We start from the raw sequence: 21,854 nt of genomic DNA on the forward strand, positions 1-21,854 counted from the left end.
ATAATTATGGGAAGTTTATAAGTGTTCCCATACAAGTATGATATTCAATTGAAAAGTAATGTGTAAAATGTTTTAAGATTTAAATGAATATTTATATTAATGATAGATTTGAATTGGCATGGATTGTTGTTTTAATTATATTACATACTTATAAATTTTTTTCTTTTTTAAATATAATGTGTAATTTTAGAATGTATTAAACAGAATCCCAATGGAAGTTATGTACTATATTAAGTGTAAATTTAGGGAAAAGAGATAAAGGCGTCATACTCCAATTAGTGTACAGGAGAAATTTTGTTTAAAGAGAAAAGATAAATAGATAGCTGGAAATAGAACAGACAAAGAATAATAAACATAATGATTTGAACTGAGATGAGAAAAAGAAAGGGAGTAGCTACATAGAAAATGTAAAATGGTATTAAGATATGGAATGGTATATAAAATGAATATGAATTTGAATTTGTGTCTGTATGAAGAGATGTAACCCGGGATCAAGCAGCTTTCAGAAAAGATGTTTTATGTTTTTATGTTTTATGTTTTGTTTGTTTGTGTATTGTCTTTGGAAATTAATAAAATTTATTAAAAAATAATAATAATAATTTTGAACTCCCAGTAACCACATAAATAGGAATTTTCTAAGACAACCCTAATCTGTGATTGCCCTAATCTGTGACTTCAGGCCTCATCACTATTGTAGCTAAGTCTGTCTTGCTCCTGGTTATTTTGTTTTTTTCATTTTCTTCCACACTTCCAAGCATTAGAGCCTTTTCCAAATAGACTTTTCAATATATCTGATTAATAAGCTTGTGACAATCTAGTAACTTTGATGATAGGTCAGGGGTCCTCAATTCCCATGCTGTGGCCACAGCCCATTCAAAACCAGGCCACAGAAGTGTTGGCAACTGTGCATGTGCACGCAGCTCCACTTGCATAGGTGCCGGGAACATGTACCTGCTGCTTATGCAAATGGAGCTGTGTGTGCATGTGTGCTTACTTGCCACTGTCCCTCCCCCACTGGTCTGCAAAGCCAGAAAGATTGGGGACCACTGTGGTAGGTGACTACTTGGAGCATGATAGGATAAATGTGTTTGGGTTCCAAGTGACGCACATATAGCAAACAAAACTCCAAGGCAGGAAAATTCCTCAAATAATAGTTTTATTAGGTATATCTATTGGCACAGATATCTATTGGCACAGATCTGATGAAAACTGACTCTAAATGTTCCTGCAATTTTCACCTAATTAAAAGTAAATCTCCCCAAACAAACAGTCACATGGTCCAATCGAGGTGCTGTCTGGTTGCTGGGTAATATCACCCCTCCTCTCTCTGACCAGGTATGAGAATGTCCTTGGTTCCCAAGAGAAAGTATTTTGTTTTGGCTACAAAACTCCAGCTATCTGTATCCAGCTATCTCCCCCTCCCTATCTCTCTCAGCTCCAGTGTGGCAACACTGAAGTGACAAAATGGCTTTGGTCAGATCAGCTTCAGGGGTGGACAACATGTCCAACTGAAATGGACTTCTCATGATCTGATTACCATGTAGTCTTCAGTCATGCTTATTTCAAAACATACTTCAGAAGAGTTTCTAATTTCTCTTCATTTTTTTATTGTTGGGATTTTTATGTGCTTTATACACAGCTACAATATATATTTTAGATTAAATATTATTATAAATGAAACTAGAGCTATACTTACATCTATAGTATGTATATTTTATTATATATATATCAAATACAAGCCATTTACTAGGCTAGAAGTATTAAAATAAAGGATGTGTAGTATCTAAATATTATGCTAGCTGAAAATTAATTTCTAGATAAAATCTTACATTTGAAGTCATTTAAATTTCAGGGAATCTGTTAATATGTATCCTTGTATAGCACCTCAACACTTCTTATCTACATAAGTTCTTTTCAAAAGTTCCCCAGAGTCAGGTTTTTTCATACATTGTGATTCTTCCAATACATCTTTCTAACATGTTTGAAGTCTTAAATTTAACTATTAATTATAAAACACACACATTTTAGTTTTCTTTATTTTGTTTACTAATACAATTGTTTTAATAGCAATCTGACATTTGTATATTTTTTACTGTAAACAGCTGATAAACTACAATGCTTATAACACAAGATATTGTTGATGATTATAATAAAACAAACAAGAGTTCCCCAAGTTTTCCAGCTTTGTTGGGGGGAGAGAATGGTTCCTTAAGAGCAGCCAGACAGCCAGCATTCATGTGCAGCTCCATTTGCATGAGCAGTGGGCACATGTGCACACTGTTAAGGCAAATGTAGCATATACATCCCCACTCAGCCACTGGTCGTGTAAGTGGGGATGCACAAACACAAATGCTTGCACCACTTCCGCAGCCCAGTTTGGAACAACTCATAGACTAGTAGTGGACCACAGCCTGGGGGTTGGGGACCCCTCAAATAAACTACTTTTTGGCTATGACTTTCGTCTTCTTAGCTGTTCCTTGTTATTCAATTCAGGCCTCACAACAATTATATAACATTTAGGGGAAAAGATGCAGAGCAGTAAACCAGCAGTGGAGGCCAAGATGGAAAAAATCTCCACGGCCACCATGTATTTGCCCTTTGTGCTTAAATAAGTTGGAACAAAAGACACCCAGACACTGCAGAAGACCAACATGCTGAAGGTGATAAACTTGGCTTCATTGAAACTGTCAGGCAGATTCCTGGCCAAGAAGGCCACTGTGAAGCTGATGGTAGCCAGAAAGCCCAGAAAGCCCAAGGCAATGTAAAACATGGTGATAGAGCCTTCATTGCATTCCAGAATAATTTCTTCCATCAGGGAGTGCATGTCAACATTTGGAAAGGGAGGACTAGTTACCAACCACACAGTGTAAATCAAAGCTTGAATAAAAGAGCAGGAGAGGACAATGGTGCTGGCCATTTGCTTTCCAGACCATTTTCTCATCCCACCTCCTGGTGTGGTTGCCATGAAGGCAAGGACCACAATGATGGTCTTGGCCAAAACTGAAGAAATGGCTATTGAGAAAATGATGCCAAAGGTTGTTTGTCGAAGGAGACACACAAGCTTTGTGGGCTGTCCAATAAATAGCAAAGCGCAAAGGAAACAAAACAAAAGAGAAATGAGAAGAATGTAGCTGAGGTTCCGGTTGTTGGCTTTGACAATGGGAGTTTCACGGTACTTAACGAAAAGGTGAAGCACAAAAGCTGTGAGGAAAGAAAATGAAAAAGCGCAAACCATGAGGGTAATTCCCAAAGGTTCTTCAAATGAGAGGAAGCTAATGCCTTTCAGAAGGCACAGATTCTGTTCCACATTGGGATACTGACCTTCTGGACATTGAAAGCAGTCTTCCATGTCTGTGAAAGAAAGATGCTTTAGGAAACACAATCTTTGAGTGCAATCTCTTAAACTGAGTTAAATCCTGAAATGGGAGAGGAAGTGCCAGATAAATAGGAGTTACTCTACAGTTTGGATGACACCATTTAAGGGAACCTGGCTTCACTATAGCAACCATGTGCTTCGTTCAACCTTCTTCTCTCCCAATAATAACAGTAAACAATATTTTATTTTTAATTGCATTTCTTTCCTTTGCTATGTAGGAGAATATGGAAAACAGAATATTTTCATAATTTAATGAATAAATAAATATTCCCACAAATGGTTTATTTGTATTGTTCTATTTTTATCTATTAGTTGCTGTCCTTCACATTGGATGGTTAGAAAATAAATAGATGCTTATATTAAATGCCTTATATACAAAGCTGAATCTAAAGAACCTACATTCTTCCATCACTTGACATCCATCTGACTGGACAGGCCATACACTCTTAGAATTGTTGGAAGCTAGAATTTAAAATATTTATGTGGTTTCCATTATTTACAAATAAATCTATTTACTGTCTATTCTCTCTGTCTATTTGTCTGTCTCTATCTATCTATCTATCTATCTATCTATCTATCTATCTATCTATCTATCTATCTATCTATCTATCTATATCATCACTCTCTCTATCTTTCTATCTCTCATTTCATAATTAGAATTTTAAAGGAAAATTCTACATTTGGTTTTCAGTGAAATGTTGATGTGTGTTGTTGTTTGGTAATTGAATTGAATTTTTTTCCAGACAAGGGATATCGAAGAGGAAATTTTATCAATACAGTTGATAAGGTTTAGAATTGTTTTCTTAAATACATGTTAATTATATAAATATGCTAGAGGTGTATATGTACTGTACCTGAATAATTGCATATAGGAATGCTTACCATTTTGGTTTGAAATCTTCCCTTCAGGACATGAATGGCAATCATAGCAGCAAAATGGTTTCCCCTCAATCTTATTTTTACTATAGCCAGAATGGCAATTGCCATTACACAGAGAAATGGGGCGAACCTGTGTGGAAATGGAAGAGCTGATCATATGTTACTATTCAGAAAAATCAATTTGTAATTTTGGGAGTCTAACCTGTTTTCTTTTTGTTTTTTTGTTTTTGCTCAGAGGCAGTGTTTTCACCTGGTGACTGCATGGACAAATCTGTGCACTTCTCTATGTAAAATTTCAGAAGTAGTCTGCCATTGCCTCCTTTTCAGGGTTGAGAGAGAGGGACTAGCCCAAACTCACCCAACTGGCTTTATGCCTAAATTGGAACTACAGTAGAACTCACAGTCTACTGATTTCAAGCCAGGTACCTTAACTAATATATCAAAATGGGTCTCTTCAGTCATATTTTACATTGATGACACCTTGGCATAAGTTGTAAGTGCAGCTGCAATAATTACAATAATATTGTAAAAAAGTACCCCTTCACTTGTACAGAATTTTTTTTTCTCATTCCTTTTATGTTTTCAAGTTTCAGAAGATAGTTGAAGAAATCCTGCGTTGAATATCACCTGTTTGAAATTGTTGGGCCATATAATGGTATCTTCAGAGATGGTGAATACTTTTCCAGGGGAACCCACTGTTCCAACTTTTATTCTCTGGAAGGATTGATTGGGAAATGTGACCCAATTTATAAGATCAAATCCAGCTATTAATTCCCCATGTGAACTAAAGGTGAAGGTTTCTCCAACACTATTGTTAAATGAATTGGTTTTCAAATAGTGGTGCAGCTAAATTGGAATGGGAAGAAAAATAAGAAGGACAAGAGCTCCAGAAATAAAAAGTTTAAAAATAGTTTTTAGAGTTATATTATTGTACATATATAAAATTCAAATATTGTTGACCTATTATGATAGACATTTGTTCTCTTCCTCTTTGGATCTCTCTCTTTAGTTTCTGATGTGCCTTGAGGTGTCTAAGTGGTGTAATACAATGCTTTCTATGTCATTAGCTCAATTAAATGGCTCTGAGAAACTGAACCTATTAACAGAGATATAAATAAAGAGATGAAAATACAATGCATTCCTAGGGAAAGATTTATCTTTCTCAAAATAGTGAATTGAATCAACTCAAGGGACAATGCTTATTGATACATCTAGAATAATGTTAATATGTCAGTCATGGCTGTTGCCATACCTTGCCATATACTTCCAGCATGTTGCTGCATCTTTTGTAGGATTGCATTTGTTTTCCCTCTATGATTTTGAACCCATTTAAAGATACACTTAGGACAGAAATGAATATGGTTAGAAGGAAAGAGAGAGAGAGAGAGAGAGAGAGAGAGAGAGAGAGAGAGAGAGAGAGAGAGAGAGAGAGAAAGAAAGAAAGAAAGAAAGAAAGAAAGAAAGAAAGAAAGAAAGAAAGAAAGAAAGAAAGAAAGAAAGAAAGAAAGAAAGAAAGAAAGAAAGAAAGAAAGAAAGAAAGAGAAATAGAAATGTTTGTTTAGTTTGTGTAAGTGAGACTTCAAGTCAGTGGACTCCTGGTGACAAGTCTCTGAAGTTTTGTTGGCAAGATTTTGGAAGTGGCCTGGTTTCCAGGGCTGAGAGAAAGTTTCTGGCCCAAGAGACTGACTTTGTACTGAAGCCAGAGCTAGAATTAATGAAGGATTCACCAAGTCTTAGCTGTAGCCACAAACCCATCATTCCATCCAAATCTGGATGTTAAATAGATTTTGCATTAGTCATTGTAATCTATAAGGTTTGTCTAAACCTGAATGAAACTCTTCCTGATTCTCTTAGATGTCTTGTGACCTGTGCTAATATAGATATTTTTTCCATCTAGCCTTCCTATGGAAGTGGGGGATTGGAGGAACTATTTTATGGAGAATTGATTCCTTTAGTAATGAAGAGGAGGAAGTGTATGCACCAATTTCTGGAGTGCTCCACATTTTTTTCATCTCATTTCTATTTTCTAGTCTTTAAAATTTATATGAAGCTCCTAGAATATATTGCCTACCATGTGGAGAACAATATAATCAATACCCTAAGGATACTAGGCTTTACATTGTGATATCAACATGGAATGTTATGATTCAGCTGGGCAGTATTGCTAGGGACCAAGAGGAAATGGGCTTTCCTGCATTAGTAGACATAAGAAGTTACCTTCCATGGTTGTTGATTGAAAAGCTCCCTTCTTCCTCTTTCCTGGATTGCTCTGTTGTTCACTGTCCAGGAATGCATAGCATGCAAGGCTTCTGCCACTGCATGAACAGCATTATAGAGGCTATAGCTGTGGCTGGTCATGCTTGTTTCAAAAACAGACCCAGGAAGGGTTTCTAACTTTTCCTCTCCAGTGCAGAGTCCCCCTGACTTTGTTTCTACTTTGGAATGAGAGAAAGAGCATTGGAATGCCTCTTCCCAGAAGTCCCTGAAGAAACCATCTTCCTCTTCTGATGGAAGCTTTCTCAGTCGAAGGAATTGCTGGAAGCTGAAAATGTCTTTGGTGTGAACTGCAAAGGAGAGAGCCCCATGGATGAAATCCATGTCCCAACTCCGTAGCAGTGGAAGAGATGTGAAATCCATTTGGGCAGTGAAAATCCATACTTTGGCTTTCATTTGTATTTCATGAAATTTGGAGAACTGAAGCATCATTCTTAAAATCATGATACTTTGAATTTCACCTAATACAATTATTACTTTGGCTGTCCTTTGCATAACAACGTTTATGATCTCCAGTCCTTCCAATGCTATTGAGTTCATTTCTGAGGAAAAACCTACTTGTGGAAATTTTTTTGCAAAATCAAAGCAGATACCTTCCTGGGCAAAAAATGGGCAATGTGTTTTCCACAAAACTCTCTCCAGTGTCATCATCTATATATATAACACCAATCCATGTCCACTGGAAATGTAGCAATAGCTGGAGAATCCCATTATACTGATGGTCAAGATTTGGGAATAGCTGATGAAGGAAAATTCCCTGGGATTTGTCATTCAACATTGTAGCTGAACCATAGGCAAACTAAAAAAAATAAATACTAATTATAATTGTGGATGTAGATTCCAGGATAGAATACATTTAAGTTGTATTAGTATTTTGGGATAAACCTATAAGGTTTGGTCTTTAGGATTGCTTTCTTCCACTAGGATCAACCATCATGGCTTACTCTACCAGGAAAAAAATGTTTCTCCTCCACTATTCTGATCTCAGACAGGAGAAGTAATCTCCCCATGATAATCCCTGCTCTATGGAAGAGTCTTCCTCTGCTTCCTCTTTTCTCCACTTTTGTCATACTTTGAGGACAAGTCACGATGAAGTTTTCATTAACTGAGAAAATGCCATCATTTATTTCTTATAATTTGTTAGTTAGTGTTTTTAATATTGCTTGTATTTATATGGTTTCCTCTTTATAATGAAAGTTTATGAGCTTTTTACATCTTTCAAAATGTATAATTATAGTGGTATAAATATATTAATCTGTAAGTGAATTACAGATTCACAATATAGAATAATAAAATTAGATAATAATAAAATTAGTAGGGATGTTGGGGGTCTTTTAATCCAGCCCCCTACTCAAGCAGGAGATCCTATACCATTTCATACAAAAGGCTTCCTAACCTTTTCTTAAAAACCACAACTTCTAAAAGCAAGGCATTCCACTTGTTTACTGTTGTAATGATCAGGAATTTTTTCCTTAATTCTAGGTGGCTTCTCTCCTTGATTAATTTCCAACCATTGCTTCTTGTCTTGCCTTCTAGTTGACAAAAATAGCTTGACCCCCTCTTCTTTGTGACACCCCTAAAATATTGGAACCAGTAGTGTTATTCAATTTCTTTTTACTACCTGTTCTGTGGGCCTGGCTTGGTGGACCTGGCAGGGGAAGGATACTGCAAAATCCTCATTCCTTCCCCACTTCTAGGGAAGGATACTGCAAACTCTCCATTCCCACCCTACTCCAGGGAAAGATTACTGCAAAATCCCCATTCCCTCCCCACCCCACTAACCTGCTTTCCAGATTCGCTTTCCTGTGCAGGGGAACAAAAGAAGACGCAGCTAATCAGCTGGGCTTTGATCAGCTGGGGCTCAGGAAGCAGTGAATAGATGGGGGAGGGGCCAACCAGTTCTCTGAACTACTCAAAATTTCTGCTACCAGTTCAGGAGAACCAGTCAGAACTGGCTGAATACCATCCCTGATTGGAACACTGTTTCATTCACTGAATCAAAACTGTAATAAAGCTTAAAAGTTTTTACTTCAGAAGACATCTCTGTCTCTTCTTCTACTAAAAAAAGACATTTATTTTCTAAATAATGGCAAAAGCATATTCAAAATTGAAAACAAACCAAAACCACTCTTTTCAATTGTTCTTTGAATGAGGCCAATTCACCTGTGGAATTTTATAGATGCATAGAATGCTTGCCATGAAAAGACAGACATTACTATTAGGACCACCAATAACAGTCACTATATTGGTCTGGATATCACACTTATAGTTTGGGATAAATCTTCCCCGTGTAGAAAGAAGTTCCACTGAGGCCCGATAAGTCCACCTAGCATGAAAATTGCTGTTCAACACATGGAATCCCAAAGAGACATTAGGCAAGATTCTTGGATTTTTGTTAATTGTTTCAATTGCAAATTGCAACACCAGAATATGTTGGTAGTTGTGAGTTAATACGCTGTAATAAAAATGAAAAAATATACCCAGGGACCACATTTTAAGAAATGAATAAAATACATGAATTGCTATTAGCTAGGTTGCATTTCCATGCCACAAGGGTGAATAGAAAAGAAAACTTCTAAATAAATATTTGAATATCAATATCAAAATATCAATATTTGTGAAAGAATTCTTGGTCACCACAGAGAATCCAAATCAATTTTAAACATTTGTAGTCCTATGGATGTTACTTTTCAAACATCTTCAAAGATCACTATTGAAGTTGTTTGTGTAATGGGTACATACATTTTTCTAGAACTTTATTGTGATCAGTCACATGTGCCAAAAGGATGTAAGGCAAAATATTTTTTCCACAGTTACTAATATAAAAATCTTTCTTGTGGAAAGAAATCAGTATGGTAAGAAATATGGCAAATTGAACAGATTATATTGGATAGGTAATTTTCCAGCCTAAAGGTATCTTTTTATTATCCTGCCAACACCTAGACCATGGGGAAATACTTGAGACCCATATCATACACCTATTGCTGAATTGTGGCTTTATCTCTAACTCCTTGGCTTTGAGAGTCTGAGCTCAAAAGCTGTCTTGACAGAGATAATTCTGTGTTATGGTTTTCCAAAAGGACAAAAAATTGACTAGAAAGGACTTGGACAAGAATCAATGGAAATATAAAGCTTTAAATGGGGGGAAATTTAGTACAATTTTTCATGAAGCATTTCTATAGAGAACTGTCTCAAGATAATTTATTTGCAGCATTTCATATGAGCACTTTTAAAAATCAAATGACATTTATATAATACCAAAGAAGTGAATACCAGCACAATATATAGGAAAATTACACCAATCCAAATTAAATTAGACAATGTATGCATAATTAAACCAAGAAATGATTAGCTGGACTTGGTTTATAGTACATTTTTAACTGTTTATATTATCAATACAGCTGGCTCTCTGGATTGCTGCTAGATTTATTCTAGATATAATTTTGGTGATCAAATTTCAGAAGATGTCCTCTCCCTATAATCCAAGGGTTTAAAAATGAATATTGGAGAAAATAGAATCTCATAAGAATTCAGAACAATTAATACCAGTGCTAGATAGTCTGACTCGCTAAGGATATAATGTGCTTTCAAACCAAAGAAAAATCTTATGTGATGAAATTAAGTACTTCAGAAGAAGGATTTTCTTCAAAGTTTAATAGATTGGAAAATATTTAACTCTCACTCTAGTCAGTGGAATCTCTTCTCAACAATACATGAAGCCTAAGACACATGCTCCATTGTTGTTGCTCAATGCAATATTTCCATGACACAACAGCTATATAAAATAAGACATGGTTAACATATGTGATCATCATAAATAGCCTATATATATATATATATATATTGATGCCTTCATGAAAATCTCCATTTTGATTTCATAAACATAATGACTGTGGAAAGGAAAAATGAAGAGTTTCTTAGAAAGACAGTATTGCAAATATGTCACCTAAGAATTCAGAGAAATCAATATCAGTGTTAGTTAGGCTGGCTTGCTGGGGGTATAATGTGGTTCCAAACCAATTGAAAATATGGTCTACCTTACTTTTTGAAATCATATACTCCAGAAGAAGGATCTTCTTTAAAGTTTAACAGATTGGAAAATACATAAATCTGAGAAAGAATGCCACCAACGGTAAAGTCACCAGGATAATAGTATTTGTGAAGAATAGAAAGAGGATGGCTCATGGGACATTTCACAGAAGACCTGATCTGAACAATTTGAAATGTCAATGTTACTACAACCAATGCCACAACCACCATCATCTTGCATTTACATCATCCACCTAGATTCCAAAATATGTATATTTCCTTTGATATTTAAATCAGACACACTGATTTCAGTTAACTTATTTTTGAAGACTTCTCTGAACAATTGTGAAATAGACAGATGAAATGTGTCTGTCTCGATACCTATTAACATTGTTGATCTGTGGTGTAGAATAAATTATGTTTGCTTTGATAATTACAGAGGAAATAATCACCCATGGAAACTGACTTCCTTGCAACATCACTGGTGAAAACATTGTCCACTATACTTTTGCAATGAAATAACCGTAATAGTTTTCATCAAGAGGATGATATCCAAAAATCCTTTGTCAAAGAGGCATTCCATATTCTGGGTTGTCCTGTTACTTGCAACATGTATCAAACAGATAGTGATAATATTTATTATACTAAATGACTTTAGTGCAAGATATTTCCAAAATGCCAATAGTATATATACTTGAGGTCAATATCTGTTCTTGAGATCAAGAAAAGAGTCCTTTGTTTTGGCTTAGGATGAAGATATTTCTTCAATATATTTATTTTGTTTTATCCAAAAGAATAAAATGGAAAATGGAAAAAAAATACATCCAATAACAACAACAACAATTGGGCTGTGAAAATATCTACATACCGCTCAAATCCTGGACATAAACTGTTTCAGTGACTTCCTTCTAGTTGATGCTATATAGGGCAGGGGTGTCAAACCAGTAGCTCGCAAGCCAGATGCATCATGTGCAGGCAATGACCATTAAACCAGCTTATGACTATAACTTTGTTTTTTTATATCTTACCTTTTATATTAATTGTTTTATTTTGTATCCTAGAATGATTTATGTTGATTGATTATTTAGTGTCCTGATCATGATTTATTCTTGTATGTACACTTTATGTTTTTTTTTTTTTGTATATACACTGAGAGCTTATGCACCAGAGACATCTTCTTGTGTGTCTAATCACACTTGGCTAAAAAAAATTCTACTCTATTCTATTTTGTTCTGTTCTCTTCTATTCCATTCCCTACTCAAAAACAAAATATAGTGTTTAAAAAAGGAAAAAATAACCCAAATATCAAATCCATTTAACATTAAACAGAAAGAAACCACCCCAGCTGGATGCTGAAAAAATGATAAATTCTCCTGCCCTTTATATAACAGGTCTACAAATAGTTAAAAGCTTTCCCATTTCTATTTAACAAGAATACTATACCAATAAAGGATGAAGGCATTTTTGATGGAAGCAAGAGAGAGGAGTTTTTTTGGGAGATTATACCATTCTGACACATTCTGATGGTCCAGAGACTCTGGTGGCCCCCCATATTAATATGTGTTTTATTTAGCTTTATTTAGATTTTTTTTCCATTCAGTGAGTTAGAAGTATTAAAATAACTAAATGGAAAAGGATACATATTATCTGAATTAAATATTATGCTAGCTGAAAAATAAATTTGATTTAGTATTTATTTGATTTGTCAATCACTTACAAGATACAGGTATAAGAATAAACATATTTTGAATACATGAGATAGATACTTATAAGAAAAATAAAAAGAAACAATAGGACAGGGAAGGTAGGCACAATTGGTGCGCTTATGCACGCCCCCTACAGGCCTCTTAGGAAGTGGGTGAGGTCAATAGTAAACAGTCTAAGTTTAAAGTTTTTGGGGTTTGGGTACAGAATCAGGTAGAATATTCCAAACATTGACCACTGTGTTGCTGAAGTCGTATTTTCTGCAGTCAAGTTTGGTTTGGTTAACCTTGAGTTTGTATCTATTGTGTGCTCTTGTATTGTTATGATTGAAGCTGAAGTATTCATTTGCAGGTAGGACATTGCAATGTACGATTTTATATACTATATTTAGATCGGACCGAAGGCGGCATAGTTCTAGGTTTTCTAGGTCTAGAGTTTCAAGTCTGGTTACATAAGATATTCTGCAATGAGTAGAGGAGCGGAGAACTCTTCTTGTGAAATATTTCTGGATTTTTCAGTTGTGTTAATATCAGATACATGATATGGGTTCCAGACTGATGAGCTGTATTCAAGTATAGATCTGGCAAAAGTTTTGTATGCTCTAGTTAGTAGTGTGATATTACCAGAGAAGAAGCTATGTAGGATTAGATTAACAACTCTTAACACCTTTTTGGCTATGTAGTTACAGTGGGCTCTAGCACTTAGATCATTAGAGATGAGTACTCCAAGGTCCCTGACAAAGTTTGGATCCTCAACAAGGTCTTGATTATTTAGCTTGTATTTTATTTTCTGATTTTTTTTGCCAATATGTAAGACAGAGCGTTTATTTGTTGAGATTTGAAGTTGCCATTTGATTCACCATTCTGATACATAGTCAAGGTCTTTTTGGAGGGTAGCAGTATTGTCTGTGGTGTTGAATAGTTTTACATCATCAGTGAAGAGAACACAGTTGCTCTTAATATGATCACAGAGGTCATTTATGTAGAGTATGAAAAGAGTTGGTCCTAGAACACTGCCTTGGGGGGCACCACTGTTGACAGGTACAGAATTTGATAGGACACTCCCAATTTTGACCATTTGTTGTCTGTTTGACAGGAATGCTTCTATCCAGTTATGTAGATGTCCAGAGAAACCATAAGATTTTAGTTTTAGTAGTAGTTTGTCGTGTACCACTGAATCAAAGTCTTTACAGAAATCTATGGAGATTGTGTCTATTGCTTTGCCCTGATCGAATTGTGTAGTCCATATGTTTTTGCAGTATAAGAGTTGCAGATTACAGGATAGTTTTTTCCTGAAACCAAATTGTTTATTAGAGAGTAGGTTGTTTGTCTCTAAGTGGAGGATAATGGATTGATTAATAATTGATTCCATGACTTTACAGGTGATGCAGCATAAGGAGATTGGTCTGTAATTTTCAACTAGGCTGGGGTTTACAGCTTGTTTACATGTTCAATGTCATAATCAGGGGCTCTGTAACATAGTAAGAACCGAAATGTGCTATTTAAGGCAAGTTCACAGATAATGGTCTCTGGAAGAGCAAGCTCTTGGGTAACTTGAATGGTTTTTAGATGTAAGGAATTTTTATACAAGATAGCAACACCACCTCCTCTACGGATTTCATGTTTGGATCAGTAAACATGATAGTCTCTTCCTGAGGTAATGGAGTCAGGGAGAGATGTATTAAGCCATGTTTCAGACAAATATGATGTCAAATTTTGCCGTATTTAGTAAGAGGAGAAATTCAGGTTTTTTTAAAAATAATTTTTATTAATTTTCTTTTCTTTTTTTTACATCGTAAAACATCATGGTATCAACAACGTTCTTGGCATCTATACAAGATTTTGATTTAAATATCATATTGCAATATAATGTGTTTATCTACTATTAAATAATATCTTTAGCTATAATTACTATTCTTATATCTTTATATAATTTACAAAATTTTATTTTACTTTCTTAAGGGTTGTTTCAATTAACATTTTTGTCTCAATTCTTGGTTCTGTTTGTTAGCCATTTATACCAATTGTTCCAAATTGTAAAGAATTCAGAGTCGTCTTTTTCTTTCAATTTCATTGTTAGCATATTCATCTCAGCACTTTCTGTTACTTTGTGTATTATTAGTTCTTCATTAGGGGTATTTGGTGTTTTCCATACCTGCGCAAAGGCTATTCAGGTGGCTGTTATAATATGTAACATTATAACAACGTGATAAACTTGGCTTCATTGAAACTGTCAGGCAGATTCCTGGCCAGGAAGGCCACTGTGAAGCTGATGGTAGCCAGGAAGCCCAGAAAGCCCAGGACAACATAAAACATGGTGATAGAGCCTTCATTGCATTCCAGAATAATTTCTTCCATCAGGGAGTACATGTCAACATTTGGAAAGGGAGGACCAGTTACCAACCACACAGTGTAAATCAAAGCTTGAATAAAAGAGCAGGAGAGGACAATGGCGCTGGCCATTTGCTTTCCAGACCATTTTCTCATCCCATCTCCTGGTGTGGTTGCCATGAAGGCAAGGACCACAATGATAGACTTGGCCAAAACTGAAGAAACAGCTATTGAAAAGATGATGCCAAAGGTTGTTTGTAGAAGGAGACACATAAGCTTTGTGGGCTGTCCAATAAATAGCAAAGTACAAAGGAAACAAAACAAAAGAGAAATGAGAAGAATGTAGCTGAGGTTCCGGTTGTTGGCTTTGACAATGGGAGTCTCACGGTACTTAATAAAGATATAAAGCACCCAAGCTGTGAGGAAAGAAAACAATAGGCCAAAAAGAGTGAGTGTGATTCCCAAAGGCTCTTCAAATGAGAGAAAGTTGATACCTTTTGAAAGGCACAGATTCTGATCCACATTGGGATACTGATCTTCTGGACATTGAAAACAGTCCTCCATATCTATGAAAGCAACAGGCATTAGGAAACACAACCAATCTTTATTCCTCCAATTTCATTAAAAATAACCACCATTTATAGATTTGTTAAAGCAGTCAAGTTTTAGCAAACTTTAAGGTGTCCCTGAGAAGTTGATAAAAATACTTTCTAAAACCTCTTTTCTTTTGTTGCATAAATTAGGTAGGTTATAAAAACAAAAATTACACAAAAATTAAGATATAAAAAGAAAGTAAAACATAAATAAATTATTTCTAAAAAAAAATAGCAACAAAATTTTGCCCTGCCATCCATTTTCCTCCAAGCTGAAACAATTATCTCTATATTTGTACTGGACTTTGAATGTGAAACACTGAAAATTATTTCTAGTCATTTCATCTTTGAAAAAAAAAAATCTGAAAAATTGTATTGCAAGCATTAATTGTTGTGTAATGTATTTCCATTGAGTAATTTCCTACCTCTTGAGCTTTCTTTACAATCTTTTTCAATAACTTTGCAATGGCATATCATACTGCAAAACGTTATATATTCTACAAATAAATACAAGCATCGGTAAGAGTTAAGAAAAAAAAAAAAGGCCGATGGCATAGGATGTGTGTGCAGCCCTGAATTGGATATTTTATTTTCAGGCAATGGGTTCTGCATTAATACTCTCCCTATCGGAAAGGGTTGCAGAGGCTCAGTGGATAAGATGCTGAGCTTGTCGATCAGAAAAGTTGGCAGTTTGGTGGTTGAAATCTCTAGCACCACGTAACGGAGTGAGCTCTAATTACTTGTCCCAGCTTCTGCCAATCTAGCAGTTTGAAAGCAAGTAGAAAAATAGGGACCACTTTGGTGGGAAGATAACAGTGTTCCGTGCACCTTCAGTATTTAGTCATATCGGCCACATGATTACGGAGATATCTTTGGACAGCACTGGCTCTTCAGCTTTGTAATAGAAATGAGCACTGCCCACTAGAGCCAGAAACGACTAGCATGTATATGCAAGGGGAACCTTTACCTATAGGAACACTTACCATTTTGGTTTGAAATCTTTCCTTCAGGACATAAATGACAATCATAACAACAAAATGGCTTCCCCTCAATCTTGGTTTTACTATAACCAGAATGGCAATTGTCACTACACAGAGAAATAGGGTGAATCTGAATGGAGATGGAAGAGATGAGCATATGTCACTATTCAGAAAATTCATTTTGTAATTGTGTGTGGTCTAACATTTTTTTCTTTTCCTTTTTTTTTTTTTTTGGTCTTTTTGAATCAGTCTTATTACCCAGTGATTACCTGGACTTCCCATGCACCAGAGGTGGTATTCAGCAGGTTCTGAGCAGTTCTGGAGAACTGGTAGCAGAAATTTTGAGTAGTTCAGAGAACCAGCAAATACCACCTCTGACTGGAGATTTTACAGTATCCTTCCCCTGCCATGCCCACCAAGCCATGCCCACAGAACTGGTAGTAAAAAAAAAAATTGAATCCCACTACTGCCGTGCAGTACTCTTGGCAAGATTTCAGAAGTGGTTTGCCATTGCATCCTTCTCAGGGCTGAAAGAGAAGAACTGGTCCAAAGTCATCAAGCTGGATTTGTGATTAAAGTGGGACTTGAACTCACAGTCTCTTGATTTCTAGCCTGGTGCCTGGTATTACAGGTTACACATTGATGATGATTTGGCACAAGATATAAGTGTGGCTGCAGAAATTACACCAAAATAAAAATAAAATTCCAAAAGAGATGGTTTTACCTCTCTGCCCCTCACCTTAAAGTAAATTCTTTCCAATCATTTCTACATTTTAAAGTCTCAGTAAAGAATTTAAAAATATCATTTGATGAACATCACCTGGTTGAAATTGTTGTGCCATATAATAGCATTTTCAGAGATAGGGAATACTTTCCCAGGAGAACCCGTGGTGCTACTCTTCCAACTTTTACTCTCTGGAAGGATTGATTGAGGAATGTGACCCAATTTATAAGATCAAATCCAGCTATTAATTCCCCATATGAACTATATATATTTGTTTTCTTAAGTTTTCGCGGGTACTTACATGTATGGTATTCAGCTTTGTTCGGGAATTTTCCCATGTCATTGTAGTTGTGCTTTTAAAGTTGTAGCAATGTTTTGGCAGAATCTCATCTGACATCATCAGGCTTCTGTATTGTGTTCATCTGACGAACACAATACAGAACACAATACAGAAGAACGAACACAATACAGAACACAATACAGAAGCCTGATGATGGCAGGTTTCAGCTGCATATTCAGGAACTGTGCCTGGCTGAGGAGTGCCTTCAAAACTGAGTGCTGGGTGGCAGCGGCCCATGGCTATCCTTCTAACATTAATGTTCTCCCCACTGAATCTGCATAGACTATAATCAGCATATCTATATTAACATCCCATTCTATCTTTTTTTTTATTTTATTTTATTTGGTTTGTCAATTGCTTACAAGATAATAGGTATAAGCAAAAATATAGTTATGAATACATGGATACATATAAGAAAAATAAAAGAAACAATAGGACAGGGACAGTAGGCACGTTGGTGTGCTTATTCATGCCCCCTACAGGGAAAGGGGTAAGGTCACTAGTAGAAAGTCTACGATTAAAGTTTTTGGGGTTTGGGGAAGAAATCACAGAGTCAGATAGAGTATCCCAGACATTGACCACTCTGTTGCTGAATTTGTATTTCCTGCAATAACAATTAATCTATTGTTTGCTCTTGTATTGTTATGGTTGAAGCTGAAGTATTCATTGACAGGTAGGACATTGCAATGTATGATTTTATATACTATACTTAGATCGGATCGAAGATGGAATAGTTCTAGGTTTTCTAGGTCTAGAATTTCAAGTCTGGAGGCATAAGGTATTCTGCAATGAGTAGAGGAATGGAGAACTCTTGTGAAATATTTCTGGACTTTCTCAACTGTATTAATATTAGATACAAAATATGGGTTCCAGACTGATGAGCTGTATTCGAGTATTGGTCTAGCAAATGTTTTGTATGCTCTAGTTAGTGTAATATTACCAGAGAAAAAGCTACATAAGATTAGGTTAACAACTCTTAATGCCTTTTTGACTATGTAGTTACACTAAGATCATTTGAGATGATTACTCCAAGGTCCCTGACAAAGTTTTTGTCATCAACAATGTCTTGACTATTTAGCTTGTATTTTATTTTCTGATTTTTTTTGCCAATATGTAAGACAGAGCATTTATTTGTTGAGATTTGAAGTTGCCATTTGTTTGACCATTTTGATACATAGTTGAGGTCTTTTTGAAGGGTAGCAGTATTGTCTGTGGTGTTGAATAGCTTTACATCATCAGCAAAGAGAATGCAGTTGCTCTTAATATGATCACAGAGGTCATTTATGTAGAGTATGAAGAGAGTTGATCCTAGAACACTGCCTTGGGGGACACCACTATTGATAGGTACAGGGTTTGATAGGACGCTCCCAATTTTGACCATTTGTTGTCTGTTTGACAGGAATGCTTCTATCCAGTTATGCAGTTGTCCAGAGATACCGTAAGATTTTAGTTTTAGGAGTAGTTTGTTGTGTACCACTGAATCAAAGTCTTTACAGAAGTCTATGTAGACTGCATCTATTGCTTTGCCCTGATCGAGTTGTGTAGTCCATATGTTTTTGCAGTGTAAGAGTTGTAGATTGCAGGATAGTTTTTTTCTGAAAGCAAATTGTTTATTACAGAGTAGATTGTTTGTCTCTAAGTGGAGGATAATGGATTGGTTAATAATTGATTCCATGACTTTACAGGTGACGCAGCATAAAGAGATTGGTCTGTAATTTTCAACTAGGCTGGGGTCTCCCTTTTTGAAGATGGGGATGACTATGGCTTGTGACCATAGTTTTGGCAAGTAGCTGGTCCTGAAAGATTTTTCAAAGATTATGCTTAGAGGTTCTGCTATGGCAGTGGATAGCTTTTTTAAGAAGTAGGCACATATTCCATCCGGTCCAATAGATAGAGATGGTTTTAGATTGCGTAGTGCTTTTTCAACATTGTCTTCTGTAAAATTGATATGTATTAGATCATTGTAGTTGTCTGTGGTTTGACTAGGAAGTACTGGGCTTGATCCATTGCTGTTTACAAATACTGAGCCAAAGAATGTGTTAAAGATGTTGGCTTTAATAGCGTCATTGTTGCAGTCTTTACCATTAGGTCCTTTCAGGGGTGGGATGGACCCTGAGTCCTTCAGTTTGTTGTTTACAAAGTTGTAGAAAACGCGGGTGGAATTGGTGAGTAGAAGGTTTTCCTCTTGTTTAATGTGATAATTGGTGCATTCAGTCTCAGATAGGAAAAAGAAAAAGCTTAATAGACACAATGGAACAACTATTTCTGATGAAATAAAGTTCCATTACAGCTAGGATTTGCAAGGGATTGGACTAAATATCGTTCCTTCAAAACATTTTAAGAAGCTAAGAGGTAAGCCTGACAGCCAACAGATTCACTGAGTTGGAATTGTCATTTATTATATTTTGTTTCCACAGCTAAATGTTTATAATCTGAATAGATTAATAGATATAAATGTTTATAATATGAATAGATAAACTTGGTGAATATTATGGCTTGGTGACATAGTAGCAGTGTTCCAATATCTAAGGGTCTGCCACAAAGAAGACGGGTTCAACCTATTATCCAAAGCACCTGAAGTCAAGACAAGAAAGTATGGATGGAAATTAATCAAGGAAAGAAGCAATCTAGAACTAAGGAGAATTTTTCTGATAGTGAGAACAATTAAACAGTAGAATGACTTTGCTTCCAGAAGTTGTGGGATTACAAGATCTAATTATTAATAAGGCAATCTTCTCATTGCAGAGTAATAACTCAGAACTACCAGCATATTCTAGCCTTGCAATTTGCTATAGAGACAATTAATAAAAGCCCAAGAATTTTACACAATGTCACACTGGGATTCCATGTGTTGAACAGCAATTTCCAACCAAATTGGACTCTCTGTGTCTCACTGGAACTTCTTTCTACACAAGGCAAATTTATCCCCAGCAACAAGTGTGATGTGCAGGCTAAAATAGCAGTGGTTATTGGAGAACCTAATCCTGATGTGTGTCTCTTCATGGCAACCATCTTGGGCATCTATAAGATTCCACAGGTGAGTTGTCCTCATCCAATACAGTTAAGCAAGCAATACTCTATAATGCCTTGATGTCTTTAAGGAAGTAGGATGGACCTTAAAATGTTTCAACACCAAATCCTATTCAGGAAATAGGATTTATTTATTTTTATTTATTACTAATTATTACTAACTATTACTACTCTTTATTACTAATATTGGCTTATGACTCAAAATGATCATTCAATCTCCTTAGCAATAGATGTATGACAAAGAGCTGAGTAATCCATATTTCATATATCACAGAGATCCCATTTTCTATTCATGTAACTTAAATTGAAGAGCAAATTGAGTGTGTAGTCCCTTGGAGACTTTACACTCCAAACCTTTAAACAATTGCAAAAAATTAAGGAAAATATCATTCATTTATTTATTAAACTTACATAGAGACTCAGTGGTACAATGGTTAGAGTGCTGTACTACAGTGGTTAGAGTGCTGTAAGTTTATTTGTTAAATTACATAGAGACTCGGTGGTGCAGTGGTTAGAGTGCTGTACTACATTCTACTAACTATCAGCTGCCTACAATTTGGCAGTTCAAATCCCACCAAGCTCAAGGTTGACTCAGCCTTCCATCCTTCCAAGGTGGGTAAAATGAGGACCCAGATAGTTTGGGGCAATATGCTGACTCTGTAAAACCACTTAGAGAGGGTTGTAAAGCACTATAAAGTGATATATAAGTCTATTATATAGTGCTATTGCTATTGCTGTCTATATTGCTGTTTGGGGTGACCCTAAGCATCTTACAATGTAATATTAAATAGAGATGTATAAACCAATATAAATGTAAAACCATTTAAAATTACAAACACTTAACAATTACAAAGTGGTGTTACATGTGCTCTAGAGGCTTCCAAGACTGTTTGCACTGTTGCATTCTGAATCAGTTGTAGTTTCCAAATACTCTTCAAGGGTAGCCCTAAGTACAGTTTGTTGCAGTAATCAAAATTACACCATGTAATCTGTAGATATGTTTTATGAACAAATCAGCCATCTGCCTTGCTGTTGGTAAACCTTTACAGGGAATAAAATGAGCCTGTTTTGAGAATAAATCAATTACTGTCCAGATAACAGTATATCCTCGGTTATCTGGTAAGTCGACTATAAAATCCATCCCAATACCCTGCTTGTAGGCTCTGCCACAGTTTGTATTAAGCCAGAAGATTTACCAATACGGATTTTAGTGGTTGCACAAATGGGACACCCCCTCACATATTGTTCAATGTCTTTTCTCATGGATGGCCACCAAAATTGTCTTTTAGTTAAATGTAACGTCTTCAGAAAACCATGATTCCCAGCTTGTTTGGCATCATGGCAACAGTTTAAGATAATACATTGTAATGCTCTGGAACATATACTTCAGTACCTCTCCAAGCCACCCCATCTTTCATATCAACCTGATCTTTATGTAACAACAACCAGGGATCTTTCTGTAATTCGATTGGGAAATTTGCTTTCAGAATATTTGTGGTTAATGAATTTATTCGACCCATAGGTGGAATAAGTGGTTGTACCACTTCTTCCAGCTGACTTTTAAACTGTGGTAATCATGATGACATCAGCCATAA

At 35.8% G+C, this 21,854-nt stretch overlaps 1 protein-coding gene across 1 annotated transcript; it reads right to left on the reverse strand.

The window, feature by feature from the left end:
• Positions 1–2,387: 2,387 nt before the first annotated feature.
• Positions 2,388–3,351, reverse strand: LOC113431704 (vomeronasal type-2 receptor 26-like). Its single transcript, XM_026693987.2, has one exon. The coding sequence runs from the start codon at positions 3,347–3,349 to the stop codon at positions 2,450–2,452; it is 900 nt and encodes a 299-aa protein (XP_026549772.2). The 5' UTR covers positions 3,350–3,351; the 3' UTR covers positions 2,388–2,449.
• Positions 3,352–21,854: the final 18,503 nt, after the last annotated feature.

The sequence above is a fragment of the Notechis scutatus genome, chromosome Z (assembly GCF_049901735.1).
Source record: "Notechis scutatus isolate UNSWTSFEM ecotype Mainland chromosome Z, rNotScu1.2, whole genome shotgun sequence".
Classification (NCBI taxonomy): Eukaryota; Metazoa; Chordata; class Lepidosauria; order Squamata; family Elapidae; genus Notechis; species Notechis scutatus.